The following is a 23153-nucleotide window of genomic DNA, read 5'->3' on the forward strand; positions in this document are numbered from 1 at the left end:
CTCCATCCAATAGGAGCCCAATTAGCCTAACCTTATCTTGGATGGAAGTGATCTAGTATTATTATGTGTGTTAAGAGCCTATGATAACCATAGCTGACATTCGAAAAGATTTGCAGCGCTACTACTTTACATACATTAACTCTTTTGATCCTTACAATAACCTGGTGGTACTATTATTATACCCATTTTAAAACTGAGAAAACTGTGGCTGAAAGATTAAGTGACTTTCCTGGGGTCACACAGCTAGCAAGTGCTTGAGTTCCAGAACCTTCTTAAGCTGACCTCTTTATACAGTGGTTATAGGATATTTCTTTGTGGTTTCAAATCCAGGTTTTCTTGACTCCAAGTCACCAATCTCTAATCATCACAGCACATGGCCTCAGTCTTATGCTTCTGAGTTGTATGATGGGGCTTTTAGAAAAGTGAGGGGAGAGACAATTTGTTTGTTGGTTAGTCTCTCCAATTCTTTGAATAGACCAAGAGTTAAGACCCACAAGGAGCCGAAAGGGGCAGGGAAGGGAGGAAACACTGAAGAAAGAAAAAGGGAGTTGTTCTGAGTGCTGGAAGGAAGCTCCTTGAAAAGGAGAGGACAGTTTCAAGGGCTTTAAAAAGGCACAACCATTTATTAGAGATATGTGGACTGGACCTCAGTAAGACCAAGATGCTAATTAGGGATGGGAGAGCTAGAGCTTGTCTAAGGGAAGAATAAGCTCTACCTTTGCCTAAGAAGTATTGATGAATGCAAACAACATTTATTAAGCACCTACTATTTACAAAGTACCCATGCTGGAACTAGGAATACAAAGACAAAAACAAAACAGGAAAGATAGATAGATCAGGGTTGTGAAAAGGTCCCTAGAAATCAGGGAGAAACTGAGAAATATCTGCAGACTTTTGTAATTCAACCACTATTTTGCATCAATTATTTTTCCTAATTCCTCAGTAAAACCTTTACATCTTGATATTGTCTCTGTAGAATTAGGGTTTGTCAAAAAGGTTTGTCCAAGAAATTATGAAAACCATTCAGTTCTCCGTAGGGGTTAAGCTTAATCTGTTGGCAGTGGAAAAGAGAAGCAATGAACCCTTTGGGGAATGGGCTTTAGGATTCAGATTTGGGCATTTGGCTTTCCAAGGGCATTTCCTGATAGCCCTAAACCAAGGGAGGGTTAGGCTAATTGGGCTCCTATTGGATGGGTGGGTGGCAGGGAAGATCAGTACTGGCCCATATATGGGGTGCTAGGCCTTAAAGAATGGGCAGAGACTTCTCACTTGTATAGGATTATTGAAATAATGACCAATGTTTTTCTTTTTCCCTTCCCCATCCCCAGGTCCAAAGGTAAGAAATCTACCCCCCTCTCTTTTTTTTCTTTTTCTTTTGTCTTTATTAATTTGTTTGTTTACTTTTAGTTTACAAGATTCAGTTCCACATTCCCCTGAGTTTCAAATTTTTTCCCTTTCCCCCTCTTCCCCCCCAACTCATGGTGGTATGCAATCAAGTATAGGATCTGCAAATACTTTCACATTAGACATTAGTCAGGTTGTGAAGGATTGTAACTGATGGGGTAAACAATGAGAAAGAGGAAGCAAAACTAAGCAAGAAAAAGAAAGAGAGCAGGTAGTTTGCTTCAGTTTGCATTCAAACTGTCTTTTCTAGTTCTTTCTCTGAATGTAGACATCTATTTCATCACTAGTCTTTTGGAGTTGTCTTATAGCCTTGCATTGCTGAGAAGAGTCCAGTCTATCAAAGTTGGTCATTACACATATGTTGTGTCTGTAATTGTGTACAGATTTCTCCTGGTTCTGCTCTTCTCACTCAGCATCAGTTTGTATAAGTCTCTCCAGGTAAATATGAAGTCTGTTTGCTCCTCATTTCTTATAGCACAATAATATTCCATTACATTCATATACCACAACGTGTTTAGCCATTCCCTAATTGATGGGCATCCCTTAATTTCCAGTTCTTTGCCACTAAAAAAAAGAGCTGCTATAAATATTTTTGTACATATGGGTCTTCCTCCCACTTCTATGATCTCTTTGGGATATAACCCTAGAAATGGCATTGCTGGGTCAAAGGGTATGCAATTATTTATAGCCCTTTGGGCATAGTTCCAGATTGTACTCCAGAATGGTTGAATCAGTTCACAACTCCACCAACAAAGCATTAGTCTTCCAATTTTCCCACATCCTCTCCAGCATTTGTCATTTTCCTGTTTTGTCATCTTAGCCAATCTGACTGTGAGATGTAGTTGTTTTGATTTGCATTTCTCTAATCAATAGTGATTTAGAGCATTTTTTCATATGTTTATAGATATCTTTAATTTCTTCCTCTGAAAACTGCTTGTTCATATCCTTTGACCATTTATCAATTGGGTAATGACATGTATTCTTATAGATTTGACCCGATTCTCTGTATATTTTAGAAATGAGGCCTTTATCAGAGACACTGGTTGTAAACTTTCGCAATTTCCCACTTCCCTCTTAATCTTGGTTACATTGACACAAACTTTTCGATTTAATGTAATCAAAATTATCCATTTTGCATTTTATAATGCTCTCTAACACTTGTTGGTCATAAAGTTTTCCACAGGTCTGATAGGTATACTATTCCTTGCTTTCCCAGATTGCTTATAGTATCAGCCTTTATACCTAGATCATGAATCCGTTTAGACTTGATTTTGGTATACGGTGTTAGACAATGGTCTATGCCTAGTTTCTGCCATACTATATTCTTTGGATTTATCAAATAGTAGATTACTATAGTCATTGACTGCTAAGTCTCGTGTTCCCAATCTATTCCATTGCTCTCTATTCCTCTGTCAGTACCAAGTAGTTTTGATGACTGATGCTTTGTAGTACAGATTAAAGTCTGGTATACCTAGGCCACCTTCCCTAGCATTTCTTTTCATTAATTCCTTTGATATTCCGGACCTTTTGTTCTTCCAAACAAATTTTCTTACTATGTTTTCTAGCTCTATAAAGTAATTTTTTTGGTAGATTGATTGGTATGGCTCTAAATATGTAATATAATTTAGGTAAATTGTCATTTTTTTATATTAGCTTGACCCAGCCAGGAGCAATTGATGTTTTTCCAATTAGATCTGATTTTATTTGTGTGAGAAGTGTTTTGTAGTTGTTATCATGTAGGTCCTGGGTTTGTTTTGGCAGATAGATTCCCAAATATTTTATAATGTCTATGGTAACTTTAAATGGGATTTCTCTTTGTATCTCTTGCTTTTGAATTTCGTTAGAAATATATAGGAATGCCAAGGATTTATGTGGGTTTATTTTATATCCTGCAACTTTGCCAAATTTATTTATTATCTCAAGTAGTTTTTTGCTTGATTCTCTAGGATTCTCTAAGTATATCATTGTATCATCTGCAAAGAGTAATAGCTTAGTCTCTTCTTTGCCTAATTTGATTTCTTCAATTTCTTTTTCTTTTCTAATTGCTACTGCTAATATTTCTAGTACCAGATTGAATAAGAAGGGTGATAGTTAACGTCCTTGTTTCACTCCTCATCTTATTGGAAATGCTTCTAGTTTATGCCCATTACATATCATACTTGCTGATGCCTGTAAATAGATGCTACCTATTATTTTAAGGAAGATTCCATTTATTCCTATACTTACTAGTGTTTCTAATAGGAATGGATGTTGTATTTTGTCAAAAGCCTTTTCTGCATCTATTGAGATAATCATATGGTTTCTGCTAATTTTATTGTTGATGTGATCAATTTACTGATGGTTTTCCTAATATTGAACCATCCTTGCATTCCTGGAATAAATCCTACCTGATCAAAGTGTATTCTTCTTGTAATCAGTTGCTGTAGTCTTTTTGCTAATATTTTATTTAAAACTTTTGCATCTATATTCATGGGGGAAATTGGTCTGTAATTTTCTTTCTCCATTTTGTCTCTTCCAGATTTAGGTATCAGTACCATATATGTGTCATAAAAAGAATTTGTTTCACCAATTTTCCCAAATAGTTTGTAGAATATTGGAGTCAATTTTTTTTTAAATGTTTGATATAATTCACTAGTAAATCCACCTGGCCTTGGAGATTTTTTCCAAGTGAGTTCATTGATGGCTTGTTCAATTTTTTTTTTCTGAGATGGGGTTACTTAAGTAATTTACTTCCTCTTCAGTTAATCTGGACAATTTATATTTTTGTAAATATTCATCTATTTCACTAAGATTGTCAAATTTGTGTGCATACAACTGGGCAAAATAATTCCTAATTATTGTTTCAATTTCCTCTTCATTGGAGGTAGATTTACCCTTTTCATTTTTGATACTCATAATTTGGTTTTCTTCTTTCTTTTTTTAATCATGTTGGCTAAAGGCCTATCAACTTTATTGTTTTTTTTTTTCATAAAACCAGCTCTTAGTTTTATTTATTAGTTGAATAGTTTTCTTAAATTCAATTTTATTAATCTCTCCTTTGGTTTTCATTATTTGTAATTTAGTATTTAATTGGAGGTTTTCAATTTGTTCTTTGTCTAGCCTTTTCAATTGCATGCCCAGTTTATTCACCTCCATTTTCTCTATATTATTTATGTATGTATTCAGAGACATAAAACTTGCCCTAAGATCTGCTTTTGCTACATCCCACAAGTTTTGGTATGTTGTCTCATTATTGTCATTGTCTTGAATGAAGTTACTGATTGTTTCCATAATTTCTTGTTTGACCCACTCATTCTTCAGGATTAAGTTATTTAGTTTCCAATTAGTTTTTAATCTATCTTTCCATGGCCCTTTATTTCATATAATTTTTATTGCATCATGATCTGAGGAGAATGCATTTAATATTTCTGCCTTTCTGCACTGAATTGTGAGGTTCTTATGTCCTAGTACATGGTCAATTTTGGTGTATGTACCATGTACCGCTGAGAAGAAGGTATATTCCTTTTTATCCCCATTCAGTTTTATCCAGAGGTCTACCATATCTGTCTTCTCTAGATTCTATTTACCTCCTTAACTTCTTTCTTGTTTATTTTGAAGTTAGATTTATCAAGTTCAGAGAGGGGGAGATTGAGGTCCCCCACTAGTATAGTTTTGCGATCTATTTCTTCCTCTAACTTCCTCAACTTCTCCTCTAGGAATCTGGATGCTCTACCACTTGGTGCATAAAGGTTTAGTAATGATATTGCTTCATTTTCAGTGGTGCCTTTTAACAGGATATAGTTTCCTTCCTTATCTCTTTTAATTAGACCTATTTTTGCTTTTGCTTTATCTGAGATAAGGATTGCTACCCCTGCTTTTTTTAGTTTGGCTGAAGCATAATATATTTTATTCCAGACTTTTACCTTTAACCTGGATGTATCCCCCTGTTTCAGATGTGTTTCTCATAAACAGCATATGTAGGATTATGGTTTTTAATCCATTCTGCTATCTGCCTCTGTTTTATGGGAGAGTTCATCCCATTCACATTCACAGTTATGACTACTATCTGTGTCTTTCCCTCCATGCTATTCCTTCCCCTGTTTATCTTTTATTTTTCCCCTTCTCCCTTCCCCTCCTTAAGAGTTTTCCTTTTGACCACTGCCTCCCTCAGTATTCCCTCCTTATCAGCCCCCCTCCCTTTTCCTATCCTTCCCTTTTACTACTTCTTCCCTCCCTTCTATCCACCCCCTCCTTTTCTTAGCCCTTCCCCCTCCTACTGCCTGTAGGGTATGATAGATTTTTATGTTTAATGTAGCGTTATTTCTTCCTCAAACCAAGATTGATGAGAACAGTTCTCATGCAATGCTCCTCTCCCTCCCCTCTTTCCCTCTATTATGATAGGGTTTATGTCTCTTCTTGATAGAGTCCTATATTTAACTGATTATGTTATTCCCTCCTTACACCAGGACCAATGAGGGCAAAGTCCCTATAATGTTCATCTCCCTCTCTTCTTCCCCTCTATAATAATGTGTTTTTATGCCTCTTTGTGGGGCATAATTTACCCTTTCCTGCTTCATTCTTTCCTCTTCTTCCATTGTGGTCCCTTAATAAGGTTTTTTATCATCATTTTTTTGTGTGCCCACCCCCTCTATTTATCTATATCCCTTTTAAATGTCATGATAAGTATACAATTCTCAATATTACCAGGTATCAGCTTCCCATATAGGGATGTAAACAGTTTGCTCTTATTAAATAACAAGTTGTGTGTGTGTGTGTGTGTGTTTTCCCTATTTACCTTTCTATGTCTCTCTTGAGTCTTGTAATTGGAGATTGAATTTTCCATTGAACTCTGGTTTTTTCATCAGGAAGGTCTGGAAGTTCATTATATCATTGAATGACCATCTCCTTGCCTGAAAGATTATGCTCAGTTTCTCCAAATAGCTGATTCTTGCTTGTAACCCAAGCCCTTTAGCCTTGGGAAATATCATATTCCAGTCCCTCTGATCTTTCAATGTAGAAGCTGCCAGATCCTGTGTAATCCTCACTGTAGTTCCATGATATTTGACTTGTTTCTTTCTGGCTGCTTGTAGTATTTGCTCCTTTACCTGATAGTTCTGGAATTTGGCTAAAACATTTCATGGAGTTTTCAATTTGGGATCCCTTTCAGGAGGTGTCTGGTGGGTTCCCTCAATTTCTATTTTACCCTCTGGTTCTAGGATCTCAGGGCAGTTTTCCTTGATGAGCTCTTGGAAGATGTTGTCCAGGCTCTTTTTTTCATCATGATTTTCTGGTAGGCCTATGATTCTCAGGTTATCTCTCCTGGATCTGTTTTCCAGGTCAGTTATTTTTCCATTGAGATATTTTACCTCTTTTTTTAATTTTTAATTTTTTGATGTTTTGTTCAATTGATTCTTGATGCCTCATAGAGTCATTAGCTTCAATTTGGTTGATTCTAATTTTTAGCAAATTATTTTCCTCAGTTTTTGAAGCTCCTTTTCCATATGTTTTTCAGTTTCACACATTTTTCTTTTTAAGGAACTGTTTTCTTCATCATAATGTTTTTCTAATTTTGCAATTTTGATTTTAAAAGTATTATTCATTTTATCTTCTACCTCTCTAATTTGATTTTCAAAGTCCTTCTTGAGCTCTTCTAAGAACTCTTTCTGTGCTTGAGACCAGTTCATATTCCCTGTTGAGGCTTCAGCTGTGGGTGTGGAGTCAATGCTGTCTCCTTCTGAATTTGGGTCCTCTGGCTCACAATAATAGGATTCTAGAGTCTTTGTCTTCACAATCTGTTTTTTACCCATTTTGAGGCAGGGCCTTAGCCAAGCCCTTCCTCTAGGACTCCCAAGCCTTCACTATTTTAAAATTTTGTTCTGGGGCAATAATTTCTATGTTTTCAGGGTCAGAGGGGGGAAATTGGAGCAGCCGGGGTTCACTCTACCATCCTGGTCCCTTGAAGTTCAGATAGGTGCTTTTTAAATTTCCAGGCTATGAGTTGATAGTCACAAGAGTAGCTGCTGCCACTGCCAGGGGCCCTGCATTTGTCTCTTACCTAGCTCCTACAGATCTCAGCCCTGGGGTGATAGGCCTTGGAATGACCTTTGCAGTTGTTGGATCAATTTGCCACCACACTGCCCCACTCTCTGCTATCCAACACATTCCCCTCTCTCTTCCTAAGGCTCTTTTCCGCTCTTCCTTCCCCTGGACTCCCCATTCCCAGTTACCTCAAACCTCCCAGTCAGATTCTCAAGGAGCCACCCATCAGCCTCCTCAGAATGGAAAGACAGAGGGGAAGATGTATAACCTCCCTGGGATGTCTTCAGTTCTCATTCCTCTCCACCTGCCCCTTCCCTGCTTAGCCTTTTCAGCAGCAATCTTCTTGGCTATTTCTCCTCTTTTCCCATCTGTTTTGCTCATTCCCTCACAATATCTTCCCCACCCCCCACCCCCATTCCCATCCCCCATCTCTCTCTCTCCTGCTGCTTGCCCTCCTGTTCCATTCCCCACTCCGTTTCCTTGGCTCCTTTTCCCTCTTCTCTGACTGCTTCTCTCCCCTCCCCCACAACACACCACTTAAAAAAAAAATCCAGCTAGGGTTATTCTTGGTGTAGACCTGATTAGGGCAGACCTGTGAGATTGCAATCAAGCCCACCTCCCTCTCTGCTCAGCATGTCCAGGCCCTCAGCCAGCTGCTCCCTGCCAAATACAGAGACCTGGGAATCTGATTCTATTCCAGCATGCTGCGGGTGGAAGGGACAGCAGATTGGAAACCAGCAGATTCAGAGGAATGATGGAGAAAAAGTCTTGCTGTGTCCCACTAACCTCCCCCAGACCTAAACACAGTCAGTCTGGGCCCCATAGTGGGAATAAAGTTAAAGGATGAAACAGAATCATGGTTTGAGGACTATCTACCTCTGTCTACCTTATTCCTAGCCCTCCAGTCCTAATACCTGCAAATTGCAACAGAAAAGGTAGTTACCCAAATCATAGCAGGACTGCAGCCTAACCCCTGTTCCCCAAAGTCATGACCCAGAAAGTTCTATCTGGGGAAGCCAGGGAAGGTACTTGATAGAGCTTCTTCCTTTACTGGTCTTTACAGAAAGGAGAGAAACTCACTTGATTAGTGTATTTTATTTAATTTTTATTTTCATTGATACTTTTTGTTTTTACTTTAGCTTAATTTCCAAATATACCCTGCCCACCACCAACATCCCACCCCTTAAAAAAGAAGAATAAAAAGAAAGAAAATAAAAGCAATTCAGCAAACTAATGAATTTATGGACAGAGTCTGACAATGTACATTGTTACACACCCATAGTTCCCCACCTCAGGAAAGAAAGACAGTATATTTTTTTCATCTCTTCTTTGGAGGCAGGCTTAGTTACTACATAATTAACAGCATTTGGTTGTCTCATGTATTTTAAGGGTGGTGCCTTCTAGAAAAGCAGGACAATTAACTTGATGGCCTTTCCAGGTCCCTTCCATTCCTTCGTTGCCTGTCCCTACTTCCTGGTCCTCCTGAGTTCTTGAGGCTTGCAAACATGGGTAGCCAAGTGTGTACAGGACCACACTGCTCCTTACCCTAACCTTCGTTTCTCTCCCTTGACTCTAGCATCTTTGTTTACCTCAACCTCTCAGGAAACTCTCTACAGGGTCACCCCATGGACCCAATCTGCCCCAATAAGAACTATCTGATTGATAGCCCATAATACTATCAGAACTCCAAGTACTATATGGTAACTAATGGTTGAAAATGGAAGAAGAAGGGGAAATAATTGTGTCTATGTGTGTTACTGATGAGTAAAATTGAGATTTCCCATGAGTCAAAGTCACACAGCAGATTAGAGGATAAAATGCAATCATTTTGATTCCCAACCACAAGACTTCCCACATTCCCCCTTCTTGACTTCTTTATTCCTCCCACAGTGTGCAGAGCCAGGGCCCTGGGTTTTCAGACCTCTGTGCCAGCTACAGATTAAAGTTATGGGGCTCAGGGAACAGTGAAAATGCTTGGGAGGCTGCTAGGTGATGCAATGAATGGAGCACTGGGCCTGAAGTCAGGATTGTTGTGAACGTAAAATGAGATAACATTATAAAGTGCTTTGCAAATCTTAAAGTGCTACATAAATGTTGGTCATTGTTAGTATTATTATCATTATTATTATTCTACAAGAACAAGATTTCCTTGGCCACCTCAAATTGGGCCAGAACCCCCTGATATGACCAGGAATGCTCTTTCTCCTCCTAAGACTCCTATTATGATATAGCTGGTGGATAAAGCACTGGGCCTGAAATCAGGAAGACCTGAGTTCAAATCTGGCCTTAGATATTTGCTAGCTGTGTTACCCTGGGCAAGTCATTTAACCCTGTTTGCCTCAGTTTCCTCAACCGTAAAATGGGGTTAATAACAGCACCTACCTCCCAGGGTTGTTGTGAGAATTAAGTGAGATAATATATTTTTTTAATTCTTAGCAGAGTCTGGCACATAGTAGATACTATATAAGTGTTTGTTCCTTCACCCCTATGCAAGACACTGGGATTCCTGAGATTATGATTTAGAATTATAAGGACAGTTCATCAAATCCAGCCTCTTCAATTTACAGATAAGGAAACAAGTCCAGAAAGGGTAGATGACTTGGTCATATTCACAAAGGGAGTAAGGAGATAAGTTTGGGTTCTAACTGTGTCTCTTTGGCTTCTTGCAGGGACACCACCCACCTGGAGGGCATCCACCTGCCCATGGCCTTGACAAACCTCATCTTGGAGGGCCCCCCCATGGAAAGCACCCACCTGGTCCTGGAAAGCACCCACCTGGTCCTGGGGCACCTCATCCAGAGAAACCTCATGGCCCACCTCACTAAAGGAAGCAGTATATAGAGGCAGGAAGACCAAGAAACTGCTTTTGACAGCCTGGCACAGGGCAATATTACCAATCTATTCAGCTTAATAAACAATCTTTGAGGGCAAAGACATGTTATCAAAAGAAGTCTTTTCGGAGCAGCTAGGTGGTGCAGTGAATAGAGCACTGGCCCTGAAGTCAGGAGGACCTGAGTTCAAATTCGGTCTCAGACAATTAACACACTTACTAGCTGTGTGACTTTTGCCCTCTAAAAAAAAAAAGAAGTCTTTTCCTTGGTCCACCTGCCCAATATCTCTCCTGGGCCAGGGAGTCTCTCTATCTCCGTATTGTTCTTGAAAAATGTATCAGGGGCACTTGCCCCTGAACTAACCCCCAGCATTGTTATAAGTCATTCAAACAGTCTTCTTACAAAAAAAAAAAATGGTTTGAGTTATAACTTAAGAGACAATGAAGTCTTATTTGCTCACTGAGTTACAAGGAATCAGTCACTTCCTCTGCCTGCAGCTGTCACTCTAGTCTAGGCCTTATTTAACACATTACTGTCAGGTTAACCTTACTAAAACATTGCTTTTCGTGTGTCACACCCCTGTCCCTTCAAAAGTCTCTAATGGTTTCTACCAATGAAAATACAAACACCTTATCTTTATTTTAAAATTTTAAAAAAAATTATTGACATCTTTTGGTTTTATATTGATGCCCAAATATGTTACTTCTTCTCTTCCTAGTGAGCCATGTCTTGAAACAAAGAATGAGAAAGAAAAATAAGTTCAGCAAACGAACCAGCACTTTTATTCAATCCAACAATATCAGTCACTTTGTTAATAAACATTTATTAAGTACCTACTAAATGCTGGGGATACAAATACAAAAAAAAACAACATCAAGGAGCTTACATTCTAATGGGGGAAGACAAAACACAAAAGGAAACTGAAAATGAAGATGGGAGTGAGAAGGTACCCAAAAAAGGGGCATGGTGAAAAAGTCAGGGAAGTCCCAAAATAGTACAGTCGGGTGAGAAATGAGGAGAGAAATATAAACAAATCCCTAGTTTCCCATCTCTGCAAAGAAGGGACAGAGATCAAACGCTTATTCTTAGAGAAAGGATAGATCAGATCCTATATCTTGAAATTCTGTAGGGAAAGTGACTGGAAGAAGGATGGGAAACTCTTATAAATGAAAACTTAAACACACAAAAGCAAAAGATTCCAAACAGGGAGAAAATAGGAAGGAAGCTGTCTGAAGAAACCAGTGTAGATGCATTTAAAAAAAAACCCTACCAACTTAGATTTTAAAAAAATTGATAACAACAGTAACACTTCACATTTATGCAATGCTTGAAGGTTTGCAAAGTGCTTTACACATACTCTCTTGCTTTTCACAACAGCTCTAAGAAGTTGACTCTATTTAATATTCCCATTTTGTAAACTGGAAAATAGGCTGAGAGAGGTTAAGTGACTTGCCCCAGATCACACAGCTACTAAAAGTCTAAGACCTGGGCACTATCCAGTACCCATCTATGATGCAAGAGCAGATAACAGGGAATAAATGTGAGTAGCATTGTCCTTTTAACATAAGGAGTGCAAAATTCAGAACAAGCTAAGGCTATTAGTGAATGCAAAAGCCAACAACCAAAAAAAAATATTTGCAGGAGGTCAAGGAAAAGATAGAAGAAGATACAACACTGAACCTTGGAATTCAATGGGACTGATTATAGATGACTGAGAAAAAAACAAAGTATCCTACTCTTTGGATACTTTGCTTCTATTCTCTTTGGACAGAGATAGACACATGCAAAAAACAAACAAACAAACAAAAAAACTGTTCAGGGAATTGAAGCCCAAGATAATTCAGGAGACAGTAAAAGATGATCACTTACGTGTTTCCCCGATAATAAGACACTGTCTTATTAATTTTTTTGGAAAGAAAAACACCAAAGGGCTTATTTTCAGGGGAGGGCTTATGTTGTCCTGCCTCAGCTCTCAATGGCGCCAGCAAGCAAATCACTGGGGAAGAACAGGATGACGCGCTCATTGCTGCAGCTCTGATTGGATGCAGCTCGGAGCTCGGCGTGCGTTTGGGGAGGGGGGGGACGGTGCATACAGAGGGTACCGTAATGTAGCGTGTAGCGCAGGGGATCACCTTCACTACAGTAGCAATCTCAATAGGGCTTATTTTCAGGGGAGGGCTTATTTTAGAGGAATCTTACACAGTAAGGGGAGGGCTTATTTTCGGGATAGGTCTTATTATCGGGGAAACACGGGGTAGTTGTCTTCAATGAGCTTTAGTTAACAGACCCAGATGAACTACATCCTAAGGTTCTGAAGAACTGAAGGATATGACTTCCTAGCCACTGCTTGAAAAATAGTAGCAAATAGGTAATCTAGTCCAACTGGTACCTTAACAAGAAAGAATCCTTTCTACAACTCTGATAATAATTGGCCCTCCAGGCACCATTTGAAGACCTCCAGAAATAGGGAACCTACTAACTCCTGAGAAAGCCTATTCCACTTTTGGACAGCACTGATAAAAAGGTTTTATTTGAATTGAACTGGTCTATCATTCTGTAACTTTGCCCTGTTCTTAGTTCTGGCCTCTGGAGTTAAGCAACAAAAATAAAACCCCACTTCCAATTGTCAACACTACAAAATCTCTCATCTAAGTCTTCTCTTCTTCAAGCTGCAGTGCCTAGAACAATTCCTGGACTTAAGAGTGGGTTCTCAACAGATGCTTGTTTGATTGAATTGACTCAATATCCCTAATTCATTCAATCAATCCTTAAAGGGTATATAGTCTTTAGTCCCCATCTTGGCCAACTCCCTTCTTCTCAATGGTCTTCTTAAAATATGGTGCCTAAAACTGAACACAGTATTCCACGTATCTGACCACATACCTGACACGCTTTCTTTCTCCTTCACTCCCCACTCCCATCCCAGTGTCCTTGTGTTGCTGTCCAGAATAAAAGTATCTCACACAAGTCAATCATCCCCTATTAAAGTGTCACCATGCACTAAAGTTTTGCCTTCCCCAAATAAGAAATTCCATTCTATCAGAGCCAGAAACATCCAACAGGACAATTCTGTTAAAGTGGATGAAATAATTCATACTTGTTGCTCAGTCGTATCTGACTCTTTGTGACCCCATGGACCACACATACCATGACAATATTGTCCATTGATTTTCTTAGCAAAGATACTGGAGTAGTTTGCCATTTTTCTCCATCGGATTAAGGCAAACAGAAGTTAAGTGATTTGTCCAGGGTCGTACAGCTAGTGAGTGTCTAAGGTTGAATTTGAACTCAGATCTTCCTGACTCCAGGCCCAGGGCTCTATCATTGAGCCACCTAGTTGCCTAAGTTGTGACAAATGATATAAAGTTTAAAGTATGCCTTCAAAGGGGGAAAGTGAGCTGGGGGGAGGGAGGGAGAAGGTGGGGAACAGTGAGAAAGAATGATAAAGCAAAGAAGAAACTCTTCTTTCTTATTTCAGGCCTTCACTTTTCTTCAACCTCCACCCACCTACCCACCCCACTGCCCCGGGCTGTAATGTCGCACAGTGATTTGGCAAAGTGCTTTGGAAAGGTTTCAGAGAAAGCCAGGTTTTCAGTCTTAAGTCTATGATGTTAAGCCCCACAGCTTCACACTCTTACACCCCACAACTGCGTAAGGAGGAAAAGGAGAGGACTTAGGGAGAAGTATATATCATCTCTTCAAGTGCTGTCTTCTACCCCCTTCCGTTCCTCTTCTTCAGTCTCCTCTCTTTTCCTCCCCTACTTTCATCCCTTCTCGTAAAGATCTCTAGGTGATCTGTACACACAGGAGCCAGGCGTAGCTTTCCCAGAGTCCCACAGGGAAAAAGAGAAATCTTGAGAGCACCTTCCAGAGAAAACTGTATGCGGGGCACCTAGCTCCCAATGCTCAGATCTCCATCCTGGCTACTGCTGAGAGGGCTATGTCGTGGGCTGTAGCTTGGTCGGTAGTTCCTGGCCTGAGAGCTTCAAAGCAACACCCAAGGGAACCATCGCCCTCCGCTCGGCCCCGCCCCACCCCACCTGGCTTTGGGTCCATTGGCTGGGCCCTTCCCCGACCCACGCCCATTGACTGGGACAGCCTTGGCTAAACGCAGGCGCAGTGAGGCAGCCTCCACCGCCGCTTCAGCACCAGAGACCGGACAGCGGCGCCGCCCACGGGCATGGAGTGCCCAGACAGCAGCGGCCCTAGCCAGGGTCCGGGCCCCAGCTCCGCATCCACCCCTGGCCCCAGGGAGGAGAAGCCTCCTGAAGGGCAGCACCTAGCCCCAGACAGCAGTCCCGTAGACAGGTAAGGCAGACCATGACCCAACCCAACCTCCCACGTCTTCATGAAACCTTTCCCACAATCTGGACAGCCTTCATACATTCTCTTCACCCTCCCAGTCTTTGTGGCCCCCTTCCATAGTTCCCTGTCATCACTTCCACATGCTACTCCATGCCATTCCTCATACACACCATTCCCTCATTACTCCTGCATGTCTTTCCCCAATCTCAACATTCCTCCCTGCCCCCACCTCCAGTCCTGCCCATCTTCCTTATTCCCCACCCTGTGGCGCTGACCTATCTACTTCATTCCTGGCTCCAGCCTAACCCTTCTCTGGTCCCCCCAGTTCCAGTCCACCCCCTCCCATCTCTGTCACTCCCAGTTCTTTATACCTTGCCCTGCATCTCCTCAGAAAACACATCCATCCTCTGTGACCATCTGTCAAGGGATGAGCTTGTGAGCCTCCGTTTTCATGATTGTGTAGAGAAGTGTGTGCATGTGAATGTAACACTGGGGTGTGTGTGCCTTTGGGTCCTCATCTATGAATATCTGACTATTTACCTTTGCTCATCATTTTGATAAGTTGCATGTCCGTGTGTGTACCTGTGATTTTGTTTGTTTGAGTCTCTGTCCCTTCTATGGCAGTCACATACACAAAGTTGAGCCCAGGTAGGCAGACTTAGGGTCTCAGAACTGCACCTGGCACTGATGGAAAGAATCACTGCTCTGGAAATGAGCCCACAGCACAGAGAAGCAAATCTACAACTTGCTTTGATGATTAAAGCCAACTGTGCAGCCATTCTCCTCACCATCTTATTATTTCTTATGTATATGACCAGAACTCCCTAAAGGCGGAGTGGACAGTAACATGTACCATATAATTGTAACCCCCTTAAAAGTCTTACTTTTTTTCCAGCTATCTCCCTCTGCCATGGTACTGCTTTCCTTTCCAACCTGAGAAGAAATTAAACTCACTCCTTTGCTCTTGATATCAAATGTGGGGGCCTTGTCTCTAGAAGGCCACTGTTAAACCATACATCTGTTACCTGTGGGGGCGGGGGAGAAAGTGGGTGGAGAGAGAAAAGACCTGGTAGACTATTATTACATTTTTCTGGATTTGTTTATTATGTTATAAAGGTGTTGCCTCGAAAGGCATAAAAATCCTGTCTTTGAGAGAATGGATGAAAAGCAATCCAATAAACACTACATTTGAGTCTGCACTATGTGAAAGACAATGCTAGGCACTGTAGGGAGTACAAAGAAGAATAAGACAGTCTCATCCTTCATAAACAGTTTAGCAAGAAGGGAAAACATTAAACAAAAAAACTATAACACAAGCTAGCTTGTGAAAATGTGCAGTGGTAAAGTCATTCAGGAAAAGGAAAAAGAAACACAAAGCAAGTAAGTTTTGGTGATGGGGGAAAGAACCTCCAATTTACCCCCAAGGAGGCTTTAAGAGAACCCAATCACAGGACCATCTGATCTCCCACAAGACAGAAATTGTTGCTGTTCAGTCATTTCAGTCATGTCCAACTCTTCATGACCCCTTTTGGGCGGTTTTCTTGGAAAAATTATGGAGCCATTTTGTCATTTCCTTCTCCAGTTCATTGCACACATGAGGAACCGAGGCAAACAGAGTTAAGTTGCTTGCCCAGGCTCACATAGCTAATAAGTATGTGAAGGCAGATTAAATTCAGATCAAAAGATGACTCTTCCTAACTTCAGGCCCTGAATTCTATCCACCGTGCCACCTCGCTGCCCCAAGACAGAAATTAAGAGGTGATTATTTGCATTTCGTAAAAACCCACATTTCACCCTATTTCACTACAGGGTCTTTAATAATAGCTCCTCATGCATTTATAATTATTCAATCTAAGGGGAAAATATAATATTTTTACATATTTTGGTTCCATCAGGTTTGGTTCCATCCAGTATTTAGCACAATGCCTAGCACACAGTAGATGCTAAAAAAAAATATTGATTGCTAGAGCAAGTAAAATATACCTGTACACCCATCCTTCCCCATCTAAATGAGTAGATAGGTGGCATGAAGGAAAGAGTGATGGACTTGGAGTCGGGAAGACAATGACTATTAATCCCTTTGACTTCTGGGCTGAAGCCTATGTATGTTTATGATATTTCCTTCCCCCATTCATCAGCCTGTTGGATCTCTGCAAGACAGGCTGGCAAATCCAGGAAGTTAATCATTGCAATCAGCCTTAGGCTTCTTTCCTGGGAACTCAGAAGGCTAGAGGAGATCATCCTTCCGAGAATGAAAAGTCCAGAGTAGTTAATTCTTGTTATTACTGGATCAGGCCAAATGATCTGTGGGAGCAGGAACTAGGGAACAGAAGAGTTTTGGTCTGAGGAAGATTTTCCTTTGAAAAGGGTGGAATTTGACTCTTTTAACATGGGAAAACAGAGGAAGAACAGAAGGCTTGGCTCTGTTACCAGCAGAAGATGGATGGGTTCTCAAATTCTGCCAGATTGGGAATATTAGGTACATCCAGGAGCTGAGGTTCCTGGAGAAGGGAAAACAGAGCATTGAGTTCTCCCCTCCTCAATCACCTATCAGGGATCAGAATAAATGAAAGAAGTTAGGAATATCAGGAATGGGAGGAAAAGACATTTTTTGAAGTTAGGATCTAGAAAAAAACTGACAGAAAAAGAACAAAAGAGGTTTTTGGTTATTTTTTTTTTAAAAGGTAGGACCAGGTGGGTTACTTATTCGTTGATTATTCAGCTGAACTAAACATAACATTGCAATTATGTCCTCCTCCTCATATAGCTGCTTGGACTCTTTGGGGGTGGGGGAGAGGAGGGTTCTCTTCATTTCTTTCTGGGTATTGAAATTGAAGCAATAACCCTGGTTTTCTTGGGACTGAACCTGAAGCCCACCCTGGGGGCCCCATCCGTAGGTAGGGTCAAACTCAGGAGCTCTAAGGCTTAAGTAGAAATCCTTTAGTGATCACTCTCCATTTTTCCTTCTATTTGCTCCCTACTGGTGATATCATCGGTCCTCTTCAAGAATGAAGGACAAACAATAACTACTTCCCATGCGCCAGTTAGATTTCTGATCTTAGACAAGTTGGTTGTCTTCTGTCACAGTCTGGGAAGGAGGGGGAGGGGTCTGCACTCCAACCCCTCCCCCAAAGAACAGAACACATTTTCTCTAAGCCTTCTGTAGCCAATAATGTTAGTCACCTTTTCACCAGAAAGACAAAAATGAGTTCATCTTTTATTTTCTATCTATTTATTTGGTATTTGGATAGAACATGGCATTTCCACATGCTGCCTCCTGCGTTCTCTCCCTTTTCCCACCCCTTCTCACATCCCATTCTAACCAGAATCCTGGTTCAGAGTCTCTCCAGTATAGTAACAGTGTTGGCTTTGAAATAAGACCAGAGCAAGTTCATTCAAGGGGTCTTGCCACCTTGGGCAAGGGAGGGAGGGAGGCCTCCCAGCAGTGCTAGGAAAGAAACCCTTCCAGACTGGTTCCAAAGAGGCTTGCTTCAATCCCTGCAATCAGAGTATATCTAGCAATCCTTCATTGTTTCTTTTCAGCAGTTCACTGTCTCTAAATGTTGATAAGTTCTGCTCATGCCCGGTGAGCAAGGGCTGTCTCTCAGCAGTTTCTAGCACAGTTCTGCCCATGGCAGTAAAAATGCTACTTCTACTGAACTCTCCCTGAATTCAGTTTAATGAATGTATTGGACCAGACCTGTGATTTCATTTGTATAGGAAACTACTCATCAGGAAAATCCTTTTACTAATGCTGATGGGCATTGGTTCTGTGATAGATATCAGTGTGTGTGTGTGTGTGTGTGGGCGGGGGTCGGGAAGGTGGTTTTACAGGTGGCCCGGGGACACTAAGAGATTAAGTGATTAGCCCAGGATCACAATACTTGTATATGTTAGAGATGGAACTCAAACCCAGGTCTTTTGATTTGGAGGTCAGCTTTCAGGTTCATCATGCAGATTTTCCACTCAATTTAATTCAATTCAACAAATTGCAATATGTGCAGGACGATGTACTAGATGGAATATGAGGACAACAGTGAAACTATCCCCACCCTCAAGGAGCTTATAGTCTGCTAAGGGGACACAATATATGTACACAGAATGATTATGAGGTAGAGGTAACTAACTAGTAACCTTGGAGGGAGGGAGTGCTTACAAAAAGTACTCTTGTTGGATATGATTACTAAACAATGCTTTAAAGGAAACTAGGAATTCTAAGAGTCTGAGGAAAGAAGGGAAAGTGTTCCAGACAAGGGAGATGACCTTTGCAGAAGTAGGAGGAGGCAGATGGAATGTCCTGTATTGGAAGCAACTCATAGACCAATTTGACTGGAACAAAGATTGGGTAAATAAAGAATGAATGAAATTAGACTGGAAAGTCAGGCAAGAGCCAGATTGTGGTGAGCTTTAACTGCTAGCCTGAGGATTTTATGTTTATCCTACAGGCGAATATGGTGCCAATGACAATTCTTGAGCTTTACATGGTCAAATGTATGTTTTAGTAATATAATTTCAAAGAATTAAAAACTAAACCCAGGCCACCCAAGTGTCTAACACATAATAAAACAAATCCTTTGCCTAGATGGCAAAAGGGTGGCGTATGAAACTAAGTAGAACACAGAGACACCAGAACCCCTCACCTGCCACCACTCCATATTATCCCCCTTCCATTTGCCACAATAACTAGCTATCCAGAGGGACCCTGAGACTCTAGACCTAGTACAAGGTGGTGGCCCTTACTTCTCCAATATTGCTGTATATGGCCACACTGACTCCTGTCTCTTACCTTTGATTCTGATTCTTCTTTGCTTTCTCTTTCCAAACAGTTCCAGGACTGAGGGTCCAGTGCCTGATCCAAGCCAGGAGAGAAGATGCCCTCTCCACCGCTGCCCAGTTACCACACCCCTTATCTCTTCAGGCCCATTACCAGTTTCAAGTACCCTCCAACCCCAGATTCAGAACTTATCCAGTCCCTCAGGTCCTTCCCGATTCCCTTTTCCCCGGGCCCAGCAGGAGTACCGAGGTGGCTATACCTTGCCTGGGCCTGGGGACAGAACTGCCCTGTGCTCCCACCATTCAAGCCTCAGTCCCTCCCCTGTGCCCTCACAGAGGGATGGCTCCTGGAAGCCCAGACCTGTGCAGCACCATGTGGTAAGCGTCAGGTAAGGAGATTAGGGTGGGGTAGGGTAGGGAAACAGAAGAAAATAGCCTACTCTCTGTCCATGAGATTAAACTAGAGATTGAGAGACCAGGTCTCAGAACTTCTGAATATGGGAGTTCCAGGGGTACAAGGATGCTGGGGATAGGGCTCCAGACTGGAGAACACACAGGCTTGAATGCAGATAGAAAGATTTAGGACCTGGATGGGGAGATCTGGTAATGAACTGAAAGGGTTAATGCCATGCTTCCCATTCCTATGAAAGAAATAACTCTCCAACTAGCTATTTTTCTTATCTGCAGGCATGAGCAGGCTTTTCGGATGCCAAGGAGGTAGGAACTGTGTCTTCCTTTACCCTTTCATATCTGTCATCATGTTCTTCCCCTGCTGGGTTTTACCTTGTGTTCTCCCTATCACTTTCTTGGCTACAGCTTTCCCCTATGACAGTATTTTCCCAAATTATTGGCAACATGGACAAAACATGTAAGGGCAGAGTTCTACAATGAGTGTTTTGGCTAGCTATCCACAGGTAGGGAATAAATGTTTTTGAAAATCAACCTCAAGGCTAAAGAATCACTTCTGCTGTTTTTCACATTTTGAGGTGGAGGTGGGGTGCAGATATGGCCCATATGTGCCATGGAGAGGGAGATAGGTGGTGTCTCTTGCCCAGGGCTGTGCTTTTTCCTAATGGACACTGACCCCTGAACACCAATGAGATTGGAGAGTGAGGGTTGCCTATGGTTTGCCATAGTCCCCTTCAGGGCAGAACGCAAGCCTTCTACTGAGCTGGTAGGATAAACGTTCCCCATTTGAAGCACTCACTAGCATTAAAATGTTTTCATGGAATCCCTAGTCACATCATGGGTTGCATGGAATACACTTTGGGAAATGCATTAAAGCAACATACCCAGGAAATGCCCTCAGCCCCATCCCCTGAGGAACTCTTCTCTGCTGAGTCCCAGAGTACCAGTGGGTACGGAACTCCCACTTATGCCCTGGCTCCCCTCCCTTCCAGCTACTCCCAGCTGATTGCTGAGTGGCCCCTGGCTGTGCTGCTGGTGTGCCTGGCCACTGTCTTGCTCTGTACGATAGCTGGGCTGCTGGGGGGACAGATGCCTGACTTCTCAGAGCCCTTATTGGTGAGTGACAGAGGGATAAGGAGGGAAAGGCAGAGGTCACAGTTTTTCTTCCTACAAGACAGAGGGAGATGGGTGGAGTCAACTGGGGGGAAATGGTGCCTGGTTAAGGAGTTGGGTTTTGAAGCATCAGAAGGAATGGACAAAAGTTAAAGAGAAAGGGAAACATTCAGGATAAGAAGAGATTGCTACTGAGTCATCAGATGAGTCAGGTGGGCTTCATCTCTTTTGGTCTCTGTGTTAGGGGTAGCAAGTATCCAGAGAATGGGAAATGGGACACAGGCTGATGACTTGTGGAACTAGGAAGAAAAGGGGAAAAGGGGAGTCCTAGTGGGAGGATTTGTTCCCACACCCCATCAATCTTGCCCTTCCTGTGAACTTCACTGCAGGGCTTTGAGCCTCGGGACACAGACATTGGGCGAAAACTGGCAGTCTGGAGAATCGTACAGGAGCTCACTGGCCACAAGAAGGTGTTCTCATTAACCCCTGACCCTGACCTGAATAGGTATGGGCCATTGCATGGGGAGGGTGGGATATCTGTGTGCCTGTAAGACCACATGCCTACTATGGTTACATACTTGCACATAGAAACACACACATACACACACAGCCTCAGGTAATTTTTCACAGGGAAGCAGCACATCTTTTGGGTCCACTGAGGGAACTTTGATCACATAGCCCTGCTGACCTGTCTCCTTGGCCCTTCTCCTTGAGTTAACTGTCAATAAGTTAAGCTCCTACTCATTACCCAGACTTGCTGGTGGCTTCCCTGGGATGGGAACTTTCTCTCTCTACTTCAGTTCTGACAGTTCTATTACCATGAGCCCCTTGGACTGGGGCAGTGCCGAGGAAGGACTGGCCCGGCCTCGTAGGATGGTGGAATCCTGGGAGGACAGAGGACAGGATGGCTTCTTCTGTGGCCCCCCAGGTGAGTGGCATCTTGGCCAACCCCCTCTGCCTTAGTCTAACCCACCCAGGTCCTTCCTCTGCTCCCCCCTACCTCCCCAAATAGGACACTCATTATCTCTAAGCTTTCTGTGACCAGTGCTATTCCCCATCCTATTACCAGAGGTACAAGGATGTACTCACTTTTTATTTTCTGCCCACTCAACTTGGTATCTAGACAGAACACAGTCTCTCCATGTGCTCCCTACTTCCTTCCTTCCTCCCCCATCCTCCACACCCTGGCTCAGGCTCCCCTTCACTGCAGCAAAACATTCTCCTCCCCCACCCCCAGCCCCGGAACTTTGGCAATAGAAGGATGGGGCAAATGAAGGCTAGGCATGAGGAATGTGATCAGAATTTTAGTGAAACAAAAGGAAGACACAAGAGGAGGATTGGTAGGTACTATGAGGTAAGCCATAGGTCAAGTTCATGAGGATCAGCTAAGGTAAAGAAGAAGAGACAGGTTGCAAAGCAAGGGGTCAGAGATGTCCAGAGAAGTTAGTTAGCATGGATCAAAAGCATAGTTCAAGAGACTAGGGAACCCAAGATCAAGGGACCTAGGCAGAGAGCCTGAACAGCAAGGGATCAGAAGCACAGGTGGAAGAGGCAGGACAGGATCTAGGCAAGAGAAGTGGGACCTCAGCAGTGAAGATGGAGCTTGTGGTACCAAGCCAACTGCCTTCTGAGGAAAAGACTCCTGAAGCATAGTTTTTAAAATTTGGGGCCAGAGCTGTTTATGATTGCAAGAACTATTGAATTGTTTGATTCTAGCAAGGCAGCTTTGGCTACTTTCTGTTCCCCTGGGCCAGCTCCCTATGTCCCATGGACATAGGACCCAGTTAAAGGGTTGGGAATTAGATGAATGAATTTAGGTATGCCAAAAAGAGATAACACCCCAAGAATCTCATCTTAAGGACAAGTATAGAATGATCTGTCCCTGAGTTGACAGGGACTCAGTAACCCCCAGTAATAATTTGATTCCCATTTAAGAGGCAATAGGGTCAGCCTCCGTTTCTCTTTAAGGAAAACCCCAGTCCTATCCTACTATCCTACCTGAGACCAGAAGAGTAACAAGAGGACACTAAGAATCAGAACCGGGGCGGCCAGGTAGCACAGCGAGTAGGAGCACCGGCTCCAGTGTTGGGATGACCTGGAGATCGAGTCCCGGGCTCAGACACTTAGCACCCACCCAGAAACACCTGGCCGTGTAACCTTGAGCAAGTTACTTAACCCCAATTGCTTAGGGGCGGCCAGGTAGCACAGCGAGTAAGAGCACCGACTCCAGTGTTGGGATGACCTGGAGATCGAGTCCCGGGCTCAGACACTCAGCACCACACCCAAAAATAACTGGCCGTG

General features: G+C 42.3%; 1 protein-coding gene across 1 annotated transcript in view; it reads left to right on the plus strand.

Annotated features, from left to right (window-relative positions):
- Window positions 1-14393: 14393 nt before the first annotated feature.
- DISP2 (dispatched RND transporter family member 2) overlaps window positions 14394-23153 on the plus strand; it is a 13857-nt gene continuing 5097 nt past the window's right edge. The window contains exons 1-6 of the mRNA XM_069105686.1: window positions 14394-14561; window positions 19385-19720; window positions 20019-20048; window positions 20732-20855; window positions 21242-21357; window positions 21653-21780. Of these exons, the coding sequence (XP_068961787.1) occupies window positions 14434-14561; window positions 19385-19720; window positions 20019-20048; window positions 20732-20855; window positions 21242-21357; window positions 21653-21780 (862 nt within the window). The 5' untranslated portion in view covers window positions 14394-14433. The remainder of the gene's footprint in view (window positions 14562-19384; window positions 19721-20018; window positions 20049-20731; window positions 20856-21241; window positions 21358-21652; window positions 21781-23153) is intronic.

This window comes from Petaurus breviceps, unplaced genomic scaffold (assembly GCF_028583685.1).
Source record: "Petaurus breviceps papuanus isolate PSGF00001 unplaced genomic scaffold, PetGlider_PUasm1.0 77, whole genome shotgun sequence".
NCBI lineage: Eukaryota > Metazoa > Chordata > Mammalia > Diprotodontia > Petauridae > Petaurus > Petaurus breviceps.